The sequence below is a fragment of the Petaurus breviceps genome, unplaced genomic scaffold, assembly GCF_028583685.1.
Source record: "Petaurus breviceps papuanus isolate PSGF00001 unplaced genomic scaffold, PetGlider_PUasm1.0 91133, whole genome shotgun sequence".
Classification (NCBI taxonomy): Eukaryota; Metazoa; Chordata; class Mammalia; order Diprotodontia; family Petauridae; genus Petaurus; species Petaurus breviceps.
In genome coordinates, this window is record NW_027187419.1 from 12,460,237 (window position 1) to 12,478,525 (window position 18,289).

At 37.3% G+C, this 18,289-nt stretch overlaps 1 protein-coding gene across 5 annotated transcripts in view; it reads left to right on the forward strand.

The window, feature by feature from the left end:
- Window positions 1-473: 473 nt before the first annotated feature.
- Window positions 474-18,289, forward strand: part of CUNH11orf65 (chromosome unknown C11orf65 homolog) — a 64,060-nt gene continuing 46,244 nt past the window's right edge. The window contains exon 1 of one of the 5 annotated variants that reach the window (XM_069080506.1): window positions 474-970. Coding sequence is in view for 1 of the 5 variants with exons in the window: in XM_069080507.1 (XP_068936608.1) it covers window positions 926-970 (45 nt within the window). In the remaining 4 variants the exon portion in view is untranslated. The remainder of the gene's footprint in view (window positions 971-18,289) is intronic. The other 4 variants (XM_069080507.1, XM_069080505.1, XM_069080503.1 and 1 more) reach the window with 4 other exon arrangements.

Consider the following 18,289-nt stretch of genomic DNA (forward strand, 5'->3'; position numbering starts at 1 on the left):
TATCTGTTCTATACACAATCACTTAAATACCATACATAATCATTTAAAATTAACAGGCTCGGGTGAGGTTGTCCTATCCTTTAAGAAATGGGGCTTCATAAAAGTACTGCTTCGGAGTTCGGAGAGCTGGGTTGAAGTCCCGTCTCAGCCTCTTAACTAACTTACTATCAGCCTGACCTTGGAAAAGTCACTTCACCGCGGGAAGGAGGAGAGTGGATCTGAATTCCTTTTCTTTCCGTAGTCCTTTGTTCCAAGGTCGCCAATAGAGACCGCCAGCGAGAAAAGAGCTCCATCTCGCGGCCACTTCCTGCCTTGGTTTTCCTTTCCCTGGAGGCAGCTCCAGGTAACAGTGACGACAGCCGACTCCACGGCCCTCAGTCCCACGTGCTCCTCCACCTCCGAACGGCGGTCAAGGAGACGGGGCCGGAAGCGATGGTTTGCGTCATTTCCGGACCCGTAACCGGGGAAACGAGAAGCGAAATGGCTCCCTAACCTGTACCAACCGTCTGGTGAAATGAGTTTCCCCCCCCCTCCCACCCACTCTACCCCCGCCCAGTCCCGCGGTGGGACCCCGGCCCAGTAACTCAGAGTACCCCAGGAGGAGGGGGGGACCCTGTCCTATAACTTTCCCTGTGCCTTCTCTGGCTTGCTTCGGTTCTCCTGGCCCCTTGCCTGCTCCGCTGACTCCGGTGTAGTGCCCGAGGCTCTGCCAGCAGCCTCTCGCTATCCTTCCCCTCCCTGGCGCGCAGCGAGCCCTGCTTGACCGAGGGACCGTCACTTTCGAGGGAAAAGAGACTGTCCTGAAAGGCCGCCGCCTAATGTTTGACCGTGGATCTTCACTTTAGGCTCTCCGGGCCTCCAGTCCGGCAGTTGCCTGGTTTTCTTATTAAGGAAGGCCAACTTATCGTGGACCCTCCTTCATCCCATGAGTCACAGGCGGGATTGGAGAAAAGAAGTTTGTGAGGAGAAGGTTGGTCGTTTGGTTTTTCCTCCTCCCAGCCCGTCTTGAGTGAATCTATAAAATGCTTCTAATACAAAGACAGAGACAGATCAATCCAAAAAAACGGAAGTAGTTTTAAAAAGGGAAGCTTCATTTATACAACAAATTCTGTTCAATTCAATCTAAGTATCAAGCCTCTGCTTTATTCAAGTACCATGCTAGGTGCTAGGGATACCAAGGACCGAAAAAATGAACATGTCCCTGATAGCTGGAAGCTTGAGGATGAGGAAAGAAAGGTTTAGTGTGGGGGGCGGCCAGGTAGCACATCGAGTAAGAGCACCGACACTCCGGGATGACCTGGGGATCGAATCTGGGCTCAGACACTTAGCACCCACCCAGAAACACCTGGCCGTGTAACCTTGAGCAAGTTACTTAACCCCGATTGCTTTAAAAAAAAGAAAGAAAGAAAGGTTTAGTGTGAAAGGTGGCTTCTGAGCATTTACTAAGCCCCTACTGTGCTGGGAATACCAATGCAAGCAAAAAGAGAAGCAGTCCCTGCCCTCATGGAGCTTACATTCTACACCTACATATAAAAGGGAGGGCATGGTGGCAAAATCCAGAAGCAGAGCGGAGAGAGAAGTAAAAGGATGGCTGGGCTAGGCCCTTCCTTAAAATAGAAGTTCTGTCAGGAAAAGGTGGCTACAGAGGTCCAAGGTGAAAAGAACACGTGAGGGTTAGAAGGCAGCTGAATCATGGTGCTGAATAAAGTCTGTGATAAGGACTTAACATAGGAGATGGAATGTCAAGTTCTTGGAATAGCAAGCAGTCCAGTTTGGAACATAATAAAGGGGAATGTTCATGAAATAAATCTGGAAGAATAGGTGAGAGATTATGGAGGATTTACCAGAGATAAAAGAGAGAAGAATTAGGAGGGAAGTTATAGCCATTTTAAAGCATCAGGAGGAGTTAAGTGAGGCTTTTCAACTTTCTTGCTGGTGTTTGTAATTCATGTAGCTGCTTTTTCTTGTTCTTGCTCTGAATATAACAAAAAACAAAAACCTTTTAATCATCCTCAGCCTTTCCGTTTTTGAGATCGGGAGGCCTGACCATCTATCCAAATACTGCTTTCTGAACTCCTCTAGGCCTTACCATCCACTCTGCCTCTATGCCCTACAGATCCCTATTCGATATGTTTGTGTACTCTAAGGACTCTTGGCCTTGCCATCTATTCTCCTGGTGAAATTCTTTTATAGTTGTTGTCTGCTCAAGTTAGAGTGAACAGAACTGTCTTCTGTGTCTAGTACTTAGCATAGTGCACGTCACATGCTCGCCTATGAAAAAATGCATTTTAATTTATATAATCATACATAGAATTTTAAGTTATTTCGTTTTTTTATAAAGGAAAAAATTTAAATATCTATCTTTAACAAGACTGCAACAAAATCATCCAATTTGTTTACATTATTCATAGGGAAAGTTTTTATTCTTAGTAAATTTTCCTTGATTTTGTTACTGTGGTTATTCTTGTTTACCTAGTTGCAGTCAATGTGTGTGTGTGTGTATACATATCTATTTTTTCATGTATATATATATATATATACATACATATATTCATCAATTTCTTTGTATTGAGGTAGCTAGATGGTACAGTAGGTAGAGTGCAGGACTTAGAAAGACCTGAGTACAAACCCTGCCTCGGATACTTATTAGCTGTATGACCATATGCAAGTCACTTAATTTATCTATGACTTGGTTTCATCTGGAAAATGGGGATAATACCCCCTACCAGGGTTGTGAGGATCAAATGAATTAACATATATTAACATATTAGAGCTTGGTAAGTGTCATGGTGGATAGAGTCCTGGACTTGGGGTCAGGAAGATTTTAGTTTTCCTAAGCCAAAACTGGTCGCAGACACTTATTGTGTGACCCAAGGAAAGCCGTTTAACCTCCATCTGCCTAAGTTTCCTTATGTTTAAAATAGAACTAATAATACCACCTACCTCTCAGGGTTATTGTGAAGATAAAATGAGATATTTGAAAAGGGACTTAGCAGGGTGCCTGGCACATAGAAGCTCCTTAATTAATGCTTGTATACATAAAGTGTTTTGCAAATCTTAAAGTACTAGCTATTATTATTGATATTTATCATTTAATGACAATAATAGCATATTTTATTTATCCAACAATTTTTTAAAGCCATTCAACCATCTTTTGGGTTGTTTCTAGTTTTGTTTTTCCTACTGAAAATAATGCTGCTATACATAGTTTTTAAAATACATGCACTTTTTTTTTCTGCCAATAAGAACTTTAGGCTCCCCAGGCAACTCTGTAATACTATAATTCTCACAGGAGGTACTGATCTGCATTGGCAAAGGGAATTTCTTCATTGGTAATTTCTTATACCAGTGAAATGACCAATCTCATCCTACCATACCCTTGGCCTCCTCAATCCAAAAGAAAAAGTCCTAGGGTATAATATTTGTACTGAGATAGTAGTAGTAATAATAATAATAGTACAACTACTGTACTACTAATAATAACAACTAGCATTAAAATAATGCTTTAAGATGTTTAAACTGCTTTACAAATATTTTAATAACAACTAGCATTAAAATAATGCTTTAAAATTTGTAAACTGCTTTACAAATATTTTCTCATTTGATCCCTCCAACAAGACTGTGAGGTAGGTGTTATTTTGATCCTCATTTTACAGTTGAGGAAACTGAGGCAAACAATGTTAAGTAACTTGCTCAGGATCACCCAACTAATGAGCATCTGAGACCGGATTTGAACTCTGGTTTTCCTGGCAGAAAATCCAGGACTCTGTACTGTATTTTATTGTATATTGTCTTACTGCTTTTCAAAAAGGTTCTAACAATTCACAGTTTGACCACTACTTCAGTAGTCATGTAGTGTTTTTCCACAGCCAGAATTGACTTTTTGTATATTTAATATTTAACAATTTTGTGGATAAAAGATATTAACCCAGAGTTGTTATTAGAAAAATTTTCAGATAGTTTTTGATAATTTCAATTTCTGTGAAACAATTTTAGTTCATATTTTGACAGTGTATATATTGGAGAATGGATTTTACTCATTAATTCTCATCCATATCTTATAAATTTTGGATGATAAACTTTTTCAGAAGTGCATTATAGCCATGATTTTTTTCTGCCATCTGTTTCCTTCAAATTTATTCTGTCTAAATTATTTTTAAAATCTTATCTTATTTTTACTGCTGTCTTTTGTATTTATGTCCCATTTGTTTCTAGATTTATCCTCTCTCCCCTTATCCAGTGAGCCATCCTTTGTTATATAATTTACAAGGAAAAGTGGGGAGAAAAAGCAATTCAGCAGAACTAGCAAACACATTGACTATGTCTGACTGTACAGCATAGGCAGTATTCCATACCCATGATCCCCTACCTTGTCAATGAAGAAATGGAAATTGTCTTTTGTTGTCCAAAAGATTCTTTTAAAAATATGTATGTAAACATAAATATATGCATGTTTGTTTATGTAAGTGTACATAAACATACACACACATATATCCATCAGTTTTGTCACCTATAATTTCTTTATGCCATATAGGTTAGTTGAAGGAACTGGAGATGTTTAGCCAGAAGGGGAAATGATTTGGGGGAAGGGGGAGTTCTCAAAGCTGTCTTCCAAGTATTTGAAGGGCTGGCATGATGAAAAAACATTAGATATGTTTTGCTTGACTCCAGAGGGAAGATGTTAACAAAGAGGCATACCGTGTTTCCCCGATAATAAGACACTGTCTTATTAAATTTTTTGGACAGAAAAACACCAGAGGGCATATTTTCAGGGGAGGGCTTATTTTAATGAACATTGACAGCAATTTTAATAAACAGGTAAATGTGAACAAAAAAATGTACCTTTATTCAATAAGCAAATCACTGGGGAAGAACAGGATGACAGCACTCACTTCTGCAGCTCTGATTGGATGCAGCTCGGAGCGCGGCGTGCGTTTCACGGGGGGGGGGGGGGAAGGTGCATACAGAGGGTACTGTAATGTAGCATGTAGCGCAGGGGATCACCTTCACTACAGTAGCAATTTCAATAGGGCTTATTTTGGGGGGAGGGCTTATTTTAGAGGAATCTTACACAGTAAGGGCAGGGCTTATTTTTGGGATAGGTCTTATTATCGGGGAAACACGGTATTTTGCTTAGATCATTGATCTATTTGGAATTTATTGTGGTATATGGTACGACATGTGGCTCAAATGCCATTTTTCTCCATTCTTATATCCAAATATCCTAACAGTTTTTAAGGAATAATGAACTTTGTTAGGTATTCTTGCTTAGGTAATCTTGGATTATTGAATCCTGATCTCTTCTGTGTGTTTGGTTCTAGTTTTTAATGCCTTTGATTCTAGTTCTAACTTACTGATTTTCCTAAATTTAAAAAATCTAATACTAAAAAGTTTTGATTAATTACTGCTTTAGATTAAAGGGAGATCTGGTAGGGCATGTCTCCCTTCCTTTCTTCCCCCTCATCATTTCTCTTGCTATTCATGTTCTTACAAATTACAAATATATTTTATCTTGTTGTCTATTTTTCATCTTACTTTAAGTGGTATTGTATTAAGACTACAGATTAATTTGAATAATATGTCTCCTTTACTGTGTTAGCTTGGCCTAATAATACACGATGAATATCTCTCCAATTATTGAATGACTTTTCTAGGGTCATGCCCCTTTTCTTTGTCACAAGTAGGACTTGAACATAGGCTTGACTCTAAGGCCAGTCATCTATCTACTTGTTGTTCAGTCACGTCCAACTTCTTGTGACCTTTGGACCATACTGTCCATAGAGCTTTCTTGGCAAAAATACTGGAGTGGTTTGTCATTTCCTTCTCCACTGAATTAAGACAAACAGAGGTTAAGTGACTTACCCAAGGTCACATAGGTAGTATGTGATACTGGATTTGAACTCAGATCTTCCAGACCCCAGGTCCAGTGTTCTATCCACTGAACCATCTAGCTATCCCCAATTCTGTGTCAGAAGTAGGACTGAACATAGGCTTGATTCTAAGGCTAGCCTTCCATCTACTGCACTACCCTATCTCATAACAGTGATAAAACTAATATTTACATAGTGTTTCAAAATTTGTAGAAGGCTTTATATTCATTATCTCATTTGAGATATAACCCTAGCTTATAACCCTGTAAGGTAGATACTACAAATTATATTATCCCCATTTTATAGATGATGCAAGTAAAATTTAGATAGAAAAAGTGACTTGTGCATAGTTATAAAACTAACAAGTGTCAGAGGCAGAATTTTAATCCAAATCTTTTTTTATTTCCAAGCTCAGTACTCTCTCCACATACCTATCATTGTTTTGCTGAAATGACTTATTACCTTAATTCATTTTTTTATTGATACTCTTGAGTTTTCTAAATAAGCCATCATATTATCTGCAAATAAACATATTTGATATCATAATTGGCTATGCTAGTTCCTGTATTGTCTTTTTCTCACTTTCATAGTACAAAACTTCAATAGTAGTGGCAAATGACTCCAACCCCTAACCTTACCCCCTTTGAAAGATCCTGATATTTCTCTATTTTTTATAATGACAATTCAGTTTTGAATAAATGCTTTTTATCATGTTAAGGAAAAATCCTTTAAATATCCCTAACATAAAAATGACACAAAATGAAAGAAATATTTTTGAGTAAGAGAAGCTATTCCCTGAGCCTCAGATCATATCATGTAAGTGGCAGAATCAGGTAGGTGGTTCAGTGGATAGAGTGTCAGCCCTGGAGTCAGGAAGACTCTTATTTATAAGTTCAAATCTGGCCTTAGACACTTACTAGCTGTGTGACCCTGGGTAGGTCACTTAACCCTGTTTGCTTCAGTTCATTATCTGTAAAGTGAGCTGAGAAGCTAATGGCAAACCACACCAGTATCTCAGTCAAGAAAACCTCTAAAATGAAGTCACAGAGTCAGACACAACTGAAAAAAGAAGAACAATAGCAAGTGGCAGAATATTCTATCTATTAATGAGGCCAGTTCCTATCAAGAGATCGTTTGGTAATATCTTGTCTTCAAATATGAACAGTTTAGATATTACAGGCATATCATTGAAATTTCTTAAAACTCTCCAGAGAAGACTGAAAAACTTATTTTTAAGAATTTTTACCTTTTTTTATATTGCCTACATTTCCAGATATATCCCTCACTTCTACAATGAACCATCCATTGTAACAAAGAATAAAAAAAGAAAAAAAAATTGGTTCATCAAAACTAACCACTTTATCACTATCATTGAGTCTGCTGATGTATATAATATTCTACAACCCTACACAGTAACTCCTGCAAAGAAAGGAAGGAGGTGCATTTTCCCAACTCTTCTCTGGGGCCAAGCATGGCTATTATTGTTACACAACATTCCATTTCTTTTTTTTTTGTTGTTCTTTCCATTTACATAGTTGTAATCATAATTAGTATTGTTTTCATGGTTCTCTTTGCCCTATACTATATCATCTTATAGACTCTCATTTATTTAATTGTTACTAAGTCACACTACTTGATGATTGAGTAGAAAGTTTTACAAAGAAAATCCTTTTTTAGACCAGATCAATAAAAGCAAGACCTGTAATTCCCTTCTTTCTCAGTGAAAACAGAAGGGTTAGAGGATAGCTCTATACTGACCTCCAGCCCAAAACATTTGACTTCAACTTATTACATGTGGAAACTAGTCTTGTGCTTCATTAATGGTCACTAAGATTTAACCAACATATTGCTTATTTTGTGGTTTTGTGACTAAGATAATATAGTTTTCATAGAGTTATAGTACTTCTCTCTGCTTCTCTTCCACTTTGCTGCACAGAATGGTATGGCTTTGGCTAAGGACAGTCAATACAAAGTGAGAAAACAGCTGAAATAGAGAATACCAATGGTGAACGTGTGAGTTTGAAGCAATGGCAACATTGCTTCTTGCCAGGCTTACTGCTGATTCTACTCACCCTGTTTCTTAGTAGCTCTCTGTGGCAAGAAGTCTGAAGTTTTTGCCAGAAATAAGACTAATAGGACCAGTTTCATGCTTTAGGATATGCAGAGACCCTGATGCCACTTGGATTCCAAGTCCATACTCCATGCCCGAATCATAGACCTGGAATGCTTCCAAAATTTCAGTGTTGGTACAAGATGGTTGCTTCCACTCTAAAATGTGACTTAAAATATCCCATAATAACTGGATTGTTTGTTATACTTTTTAGTTGCTCATGAGAAGTCTCAGATGTCCAACAATAATTGAGTTCAGGTCAGTCTGCTGAGGAGGCAGCTTTTAGGGTTTAAGAGAGTAGTAGGATTTATTGCCATTTTCCAGATGTTTTATTGTGTTCTAGTTATTCTACATTTCTTCCTGTGGTTATTGATTCTATGCTAATAGTAAATACCACGTACATATCCAAGCATGCTTGTCTGCATCTATGTAGAGTTATTTTGGCAAGGATATATGACTGGGGCTTACTGAACTATAGTAAATTCAAGAGGCAAAGGTCCTTCCAGTAGATGGGGGCTCAAAGCTAATTTTGATTGAGTAATCCTACAAATCTATACAACTTTAGTCAATAAGTCACTGCCACACCACAAAGAGCGGTAGAGCTAAGGTTTAGGTCACTAATTTCCTGGAAACCATAGAAAGCAAGCACTTAGTTCTTCCACCCTTCACAGGACCATGCAAAAGCTTCTTGGGTAAACAGCTTTTCCATAGGTAGTTATCATTGCCACCTAGTGGTTAAAGAAGTACATAACTAGAAAGGCCTGAAAAATAATATAAATAATAACTTTGGAAATAAACAATTATATGCATAATTTTTTCAGCCTGCTATTTAAAATTAAAGATTATGAATGTCCACCAATCAATGGAAATTACCCTGTAGAAGACTTAATTCGTGTTTGTTAGAATCACTGCCCTTCAACAAATCTAAATATAGCCAGAGTAGGTTGTCTGACAAAAAGTAGGAATATCAAGGGCTAGAAGATTGAAATCAGGGTACTGTAGTGTGTTGATGTATGATACATTGTGTGGAAACATGTTGTATCAATCAGGTACACAATTAAAACAATCTAGCACACTTTTTTCTTTTATACTGCTGGCTACAAAGATTACATTAAAAATGTCATCTTATTTCTGAGAAAATCATAAAAATTAAGAATTTTTTTCCCTTGTTAATATTATTCATTCTAAAGTCATTAGTTATGTGTATGTTGGGGGAATAATTGTATGGTAGAAGTGGCATAGTAAATAGAGTGCTGGACCTGGGATCAGGAAGACCTGAGTTCAAATGTGACGTCAGATGCTTACTAGTTTTGTGACTTTAGCGAGTCATTTAACCTTTGATTGCCTCAGTTTCTTTAATTCTAAAATGGGTATAATAATAATACCTACCTTACAGATCTATTGTGAGGATCAAATGAGATAATATTTGTAAAGCATTTAGCACAGTTTCTGGCACATAGTAGGTGCTATATAAATGTTAATTATTCTAACTTGAATTTTTCCACAAAGTTCTGCTCTGATGTCTTTTTTTTTTGTTAAATGATGGTGACTTTGGGCTCTGGAAGATTATGCCAGCAGAACTCAATCTCTGAGTTTCTACCTTCCTGAAAATGCTTTGAATCTGGTCCTTACAACATGCTGTATCTGATTTCTGACAACAAGCCTTGCTAAATACAGAAAGACTAATCATAAGTAGGCTTACCACTGGGTGATTAATTATGTGGGCATAGTGCCCTATAAAACAAAGAAAAAATCAAAATGGCCATCAATCCTGTGTGACCCCATCTATTTCTTTAGTGATAGTTTCATAGTGGGAGGAAAGTGGGCATGAAGGGCTAAGAATCACAGTTTTTAGGTTGTCTACAAAATTTAGCTTAGCGATTGATACTCTGGGGCAGCTAGGTGGCACAGTGAATAGAGTATCCAGCCTAGAGTCAAGAAGACATCTTCCTCAGTTCAAATGTGACCTTAGATACTTAGTAGCTGTGTGACCCTGTACAAATCACTTGATCCTGTTTGCTTCAGTTTCCTCATTTGTAAAATGATCTGGAGAAGGAAATGGCAAACCACTACAGTATCTTTTTCAAGACAACCTCAAATGTGATCACAAAGATTTGGACACGACTAGAAACTATTGATCAATAATTGGTACTCTAAATATGGTATCCTTTCCCAATTACCAGTGTGTGAGAATAGCAACCAAGGAATGAAATCATATTAATCTTGACCTTTTCACCATAAATGAGACAATAAGAAAGAAGGAAGTAGCCCTTAAATGTAAGTTAACTCACACCAAAAAAAATATTCTTGGAAAGGCTGAGAAAGAAATTAGCGGATTTGATTTTACATATACTCAAAAGCAACAAGAAACAGTATTTCCCAGGACATTTGATTATTGTAAGTGTGTTATTGGTGACAAATATTTATAAAAAGATCAGGTATATTACTACAGTCTTAGTGGAGCTATGAACTGTCTAGCCATTTTAGAAAGTAATTTAAATTATGCTCCCAAAGTTATTAAACTGTGCATAGCCTTTGATAATGCTACTCATGCTATACTCCAAAGAGACAGAATAAAGAAAAGGACTCATGTACAAAAATATTTATAGCAGCTCTTTTCGGGGCAGCAAAGAATTGAAAAGTGGGGGTGCCCATCAGTTGGGGATGGCTAAACAAGTTACAGTTTATGAATCCAATAGAATTCTATTCCACAAGACATGATAAAGAGGATAGTTTCAGAGAAACCTGGGAAGACTTATATGAGCTGATACAAAGTAAAATGAGGAGAACAAGGAGAATAATTTGTTCAATAACAGCAATGTTGTAAAGACAAACAACTTTGAAAGTCTCTGGAACTATGATCAGCACAAGAGCCAACCAGAATTCTAGAAGACTAATGATGAAACATACTACCCACTTTCAGATGGAGAAGTCATGGACTCATAGTGCTATTTTATTTTTGGAAATGGCTAATGCAGGAATTTGTTTTGCAGGACTATACATGTTTGTAATGGATTTTGTTTTTCTTTGCTTCCACAATGGGGGGGAAGGGGTAAAAGAGAGAATTCAGGGCTGAAAATAAAATAAAAATTGAATAAAAACAAAAAAAAAGAAAATCAGGTTTTAGACATAGAGAACACCAACTAATATTATAGAAATGAAATCTATTATATTTTAATAAGTGGAAAAACGTATACCTTGATGTGAAGACGATTGATGAAGAAGATTCAATGAAGAGTCCAAATTGAAGATGGAATCCTTATAAATGATAAAGTTTCCCAAGTACATTTGTTTGCAAATTTCATTTTACTGTTTGCATCAGGCCCTGGAACATTGCAGGTCCTCCTGGGAGAAAGATGTAACTGCTAAAAGAACTTAACATGACACAGGAAGGATTAAGGAGATGAAGAAAGTCTTTTGCCCAGAGTTTGACATGCAATTAAATGGATAGACTATAAAACTTGTTCATCAGTATGTATAGCTGGAATAAATGATCATTGGGTTAAGCCTGAAATTGAACAGGAAGAGAGCAGACTTAATTGTCTGTAGGAAATTATAAAATTTCTCTAATGACTTCTTATGTCTGTGTTTTAAATAATACTACAAATATTTTCATGACTGCAAGATGTGACATATACAATTTCTGAAGAACTGAAAATGAATATCACATAGAGGTAAATAGACAGATGCATGGTCGATATGAATAGACTTCAGCATATAACCATTGAAGAACTTTCAAAAAGAATAGCAGTAAAATTTGTCATCAGATACTATATGATAAGGAGAAAAGAGTGGGTGGTCGTGTGGTGAGGGTAAGGGATTCCAGGTTCACAATCTAAATGCTTCACTGGAATCTTTGTCATGTCAGGAGATTGCAAGGAAGACCTCGAGGCTATTGGGTGAACCCCCTATTGCAAATTTAGGAGACGAGACATGGACAAGAGCCACATGGGATAGGGAAGCATGGATAAGTTGTAAGCTGTGTCATAGGAGACATCCAAATCATTAAGATCATAGCTCCATTTGAATATATGACTATAAGCAATGGTTGTGGAAATAGAATTAAAAATTACTGAAAAATTATGTATTAACAAACAAAAAACCTAGAACTATAATTATAAGCTTCATAACAAATATGAATTGTAATTCGTATTGTAATTCTCTTGGTCATGTGAGATTAAATAAAAACCCTATGGAATCTTAGGGGTAGCTAGATGCTACAATGGATAGAACGCTGGGACTAGGATCAGAAAGATCTGTGTTCAAATTTGGCCTCAGACACTAGTCGTGTGACCCTGGGCAAGTCATTTAATCCCGTTTTGCCTCAGTTTCTTCATCCATACAATGAGCTGAAGAAGGAAATCGCAAACTCCAGTATTTCTGCCAAGAAAACCTCAAATGGGGTCATGAAGAGTCAGACATGACTGAAGCAACTAAATGACAGGATCATAGGATTTAGACCTGGAAAGTTCCTTCTAGCTTCTTGTCACATAATTAGACAGTACAATTTTGCAAGTGAAGAAAATGAGACAAAAAAAGGTGAAGTAATTTGCCCAAGATCACATAGTTAGCTAGTTGCAAAATTTGGTACTGAAAGTATTCTTCTCTTATTTGCCTTATTGTTATTCAGTCATTGTGTACAGCTCTTCCTGGCCCTGTGGACCAGGATTTTTTTTTTTGAGCAAAGAACTGGAGTGGTTTGTCATTTCCCTCTCCAGTAGATTAAGGCAAACAGAGGTTAAGTGACTTGTCCAGAGTCACACAAAAGCAAGTGTCTGAAGTTGGATTTGAATTGAAGTCTTCCTGACTCCAGGCCCAGTGCTTTATCCACTGAGCCACGTATCTGCTTTGATAATTTCTAGTCTTGTTTTACTTTATTACATATAGAAAAAACTACATTAAATTCAATCATCTACTTAAGAAAATTTGTACATACATTTTCTCACATTATATGTGCTGAAAAATAAATACAAATATATTCATAAATTATACACTACAAAGCCATAGCTCTTTCATATTGTAATTCTCTTGGGAAAACTGGAGTAATCCTGTTTGCTTGACCTGTGTTTCAGTTTAGGGTGATGTACATTATAGAAATATACAGCATTAAGCAGACTGTACCCCCAGTGTTGTCTTGGTGTTTCCCTTTTATTTCTTCACAATTTCTGTAGTTGTGGTGCTCTTCTGTTTCCACTGAAAATGGTCAGGTCACACCTTTTTGAACACTAAGTATATGGTCCATTAAAATGCAAGAATGAATCACAGGAACTTGGATATTAGCTAGCCCAATTCATACCAAATTTATGTTACATAATCTTAACTGAACCTTTACTGTAACAATGCAATCCTTTGAAACTTCCCTAATTGATTCAGTATCCTACTCACCATAGCAGCTTTTCCAAAACTTTCTGTCACTCCTCAGACCTACCCCTTCCCCCACCCTCTCAATGGAGAACCTTGCCTCATATTTCACTGGAAAACTTGATACCATTTGTTCCTCTTCTTCCCTTTTCTTCAACTCACATTTCCAAGATGCCTCCTGCTACTATCTCTGCTTTCACCTCATTGTCAAGGAGAGAAATCCCTTTTCCTTGTCAAGGCAAACCCCTCAACTTCTATAAGGGATTCACACCAACATGTTTTCTCCAGCAAATTGCCTCCTCTATCATCCCCACTTTTTCACTTTCCTTATCTACTGGCTGCTCCCCTACTGACTACAAATGTTCATGTCTCTCCTTCTCTCAAAAAACCTTCATTTGATCCATCCCTGCTAATATCCCATTTCTCTTCTTCCTTTTGTGGCTAAATTCTTTGAAAAGGCCATCTACAATAGGTGCTTCCACTTCCTTTTCTCTTACTCTCTTGTTAACTTTCTACCTCTTAGTTTACAGTGTTAGCTGAAACTTCTCCATAGTTACTAGCAATCTTTTCATTGCCAAGTTTGATGGCCTTTTATCAGTCCTCACACTGTTGATCACCTCTCTTCTAAATTTTTAGGACACTATACTCTCCTGATTCTCCTAAATATTCTCACCTTTACTGGGATCTTTATCCAAGTCACTTCTCTGTCCTGAACCCTTTTCTCATTTCCTTGTACATTTCACTTGATGATCCCAGTCATTCCCATGGTATCAGTTATCATCACTGATGATTCTCACATTTATTTATTCATCTCTAACCTCTTTGATGACCCCTAGTTTCACATTCTCAACTGATTTTTGGATATCTAAAACTATATGTATTGTGGACATCTTAAACCCAACATATCCAAAACCAAATTTATCATTTCCCCCCGAAATTCCTCCCTGCCTTTCCTTTCCTATTAATGTTGGAGGTACTACCATCCTCCCAGTTATTCAGACACTCTACATCCTTACTCTCCCTCATCCCTCTATATTCAGTCTGTTGCCAAGGCCTATTGATTTTACCTTTGTCACATGTCTCATAGAGTCACCCTTTTCCCCTCTGACATTTTTGCCACCTTGATTTAGGGCCTTATACCTCATGCCAAGGCTATTGCAATAATTCGGTTCTGCAATAAGCCTGCCTGCAACAAGTCTGTCCCCACTCCAGTCTATCCTCCATTCAGTTGTCAAAGACATTTTTTCTAAAGCCGAGGTCTGAACATGTCACTTCCTTACTCAATAAACTCCAATGGCTCCCTATCACTTTCAGTATCAAATATAAAATCCTATGCTTGGTGTTCAAAGTCCTTTATAACCTGCCCTTCCCAACGTTTTTAGATTTCTTTAGCCTTACAACATCCCATAACAAATTTTGCAGTCCAGTAGCACTGTAGTCCTTGCTGTTTTTCACACAGGACACTCTTTCTCTGGACTCTCTGTATTTTCATTGGCTGTCCCCCAGATCTGGAATGCTCTCCAACCTTTTCTCTGCCTCCTGGCTTTCCTGCTGACTTCAAGTATTACCTAAAAATTCACCTTCTGTAGGAGACCTTTTCAGTCCCCCTTTAATTCTATCACCTTCTCTCTTACACTCCCTCCAGTTATTCTCTGTATGTGTATGTGTGTGTGTGTGTGTGTGTGTGTGTGTGTGATATTTGTGCATAGTTGTTTGTGTATTGTGTCCCCTATTGGAATGTGAACTCCTTGAAGTCAGGGATTGTTTTTGCATTTCTTTGGTTCCCCACAGCTTAACATAATGCTTGGCACATAGTATACTCTTCATAAATACTTGTTTTATGAAACTGAATGACTGCTGTCAGTCATTACTACCCTCTTCAGCAGCCTTTGCTCCCAACTCTGGTTGCCAGTAGGACCTCTGATGGTTTTGATGAATCTCCTAGTCACCTGAATATTCCTCTCTCATACTACTTGTACACTTAACATCAGGAAAGAACAAAAAAAAAAAAAAGAAACAAAGGTGCCATGTGTTTATACATACATGATTACCATGTAGGAGGTGAGGGATAGGGTGAGGGGAGAAGTGGCCCTGGGGTAGCAGAAAGCAATCCTCTTCATTCAGTAGCATCCAGAAAAGAAAGTGAAGGATCAACATCTCAAGGCTTTTGCATGCACATTCATCCTCTTCTGAATCACCAGTTCTTCTATCTCTGAAGCCAGTTAGAAAGCTTTTCATTATCACAAAATAATAAACCATAGTAATCATGCCTGAAAACGAGGTTCTCTCAGGTTCCCAAAGGGACAAGGACAATTTCCTCCATTTCACAGTGTTGATTCATATTGTGCTTGTAGTTCACTAAAACTCCCAGGAACTATTTATTTCTGATATTTACCATGTATTCCTACCTCCTCACCTTATTATACTGGTTCCTGCACCTGAAATGCTGTCCCCTGTTTATCTCTACCTGTTGAAGTTTTCCTTGTCCTGCAAGACTGAGTTTAGATGTCACCTTCAATCTGAAGCCTTCCCTGATCTCTCTCCTTTTACAAATCCCGCTTAAAATTATCTCTCTGATGATCTGATCTCACAATGTTTGATGTATCTCTTATGCATACATATTTTAATGTGTATTATATTTTTATACATACCTAATCTTTATGACTAGCTTTTAAATCAAATATAGGAACTAATGAATTGTGCATACCATATCTATTTAATAAATGGTGAGCAGCATCTTTGGAGGAAGAGAAAGAACAAAGTAGCAACTAATGCAGGAGCACCATGTGTAAATACACTGTGTGTACATATAGCAGTTTCATTTGATGACTTTCCTCCTCACTAATGGGAAGCTGATTAAAATATCTTCATAGGAAATAGTCTAAAGCTATTAATTGGTGACATTTCATCGAAAATTTCTTAAAATAAAGCCAACTTTAAAATAGAAGGAAATTTTACTTAAGAAACTTTACTAAAATTACTTTTCTGGGGACATCTGGATAAAAAATTGTAACAAAAACTATTTGCAGTCATAGATATATGAGAAAATAAAGTATGTAGTATGTGATATATAGGACTTCTTGAAAGGATTTAACACATTTTAAAATGCTGTAATATTAGTGGGATATTTATGTTTGTAATATATATGCAATATAATATATATAATTTATGTTTATAATTTTTATAAGAATACTCTCATTGCTACAGTGCTTACAGAAATTCCATTATATCTTTTTTGTATATACTTATATGTCTACATTGTTTGTCTCCCTCAATAAATCAATAAGTATTTATTAAGCATCTTCTGTGTTCTATATGTATGGTGCTACAGATACAAAAATGTGAAATACTCCCAAAGAGCTTACATTCTATCTAGGGAAGCAACATGAACATAAATGAGTATCGAACAAGTCACTTAACCTCAACCTCAATTTCCTTATCTTTAAAATTAAGAAGTTGAACTAGATGGCATCTACAAGCCCTTCCAACTTAAGACTTCCAATCTTAGGATCCTAAGAATATACAAAATAAATACAGAGTCTGTTTTTATGGGGAAGGCACTAGGAACCAGATGTTCAGTAATGTCCTCATGTATATGGTTGCACTTGAGCAGTGTTTTGAAAGAAGCAAGGAATTCTAAGAAGGTAGAGAAGAGAAATGCATTTTAGATGTGGGAGTAACTGGTGCAAAAGCAATAGGACCAAAAAAATGGTGTGTCACATATGAGAAATAGCAAGAAGGACAATTTGGCTGAAATGTAGGATTTGGGAAGGAAAATAATGTATACTAATATTGGAAGGAGGTTGCTAAATGTTTTAAAAGTCAAAAAATTAGTTTATATCTGATCTCATAGGAAATAGGGATACATTGGAGTATATTCAGTAGGGCTCGTACATGATAAAACTAGCGCTTTTGGAAAATCACTTTGGCAAGTGAGTTAAAGATATATTGGAGAGAGGAGGGCCCTAAACCAGGGACACTGATTAAAAAACCATTGCAAATAATTCAAGCAAGAGGTGATAAGTGTCTGATGAGTAAAATTGGTGGCTATATGAGCACAGTTAAGAGGATGGATGTGAGTGATATCATAGAGGCAGAAATGAAAATATTTGAAAATTGACTAGAATTTTAGGGTGGAGAGTGAGGAATCAGATATAATACAAAGTTTGCAGATCTGGATGACTGGAAAGATGGTGGTACCCTGCACAGAAGTAGACTGCCTTTGAGTGGGGAAGATAATGAGTTATGTTTTGGATATATTGAGTTTCAGATTCCTATAGAACATTCAATTTGAAATGTCTGTTAGGCAATAGGATGTGTACAGTTGGCACTCATAAGTGAGACTGGGACTAAATATGTAGCTTTGGGAGTCATCTTCATATATGATTATTAAACACATGAGTGTTGAATATGTAGAGAGAGAATAGAAGAGGGCCCAGAACAGAACCTGGGAGTACACCCACAATTAAGGGCCATGGTATGGGTGATGAGAAAAAGAAAAAGTGTTAAAAAAAAATGGTCATACAGATAGGAGGAGAACCAAGGGAGAACTATAGGCTCAGGATAGGGAAGGAAGGAAAAGTGAGGTTAGGTCAGTGAATACCAAAGAATGAAAGGATTAGAAGTTCCAGTGAAAATGAAGAGTAGGTTTAGGGGAAGGAACATAACAGATAGAGGTGGAATGATAGTGTTGATTTTTAAGTTACCTAGTATAAGGGCCAGGGCTGGAGTAAAGATGAAGACTTTGAGGTAGGTATTAAAGTCCTTGAGAAAGGAGGGAGAGTGTCTTGTGTGACCCATGTGGTTCCAGCCCTGGGGTGGCCCCAACCAGCAGCACAGACCAGTTGGAGCAAACTTCAGGAGAGTGAATCACCAGCCGTGGTGGTTTCCTGACTTCTTAACACATAAATGCCAAAGAGAAAGTTAAAGGTCAGTGGGGAACTCTTTT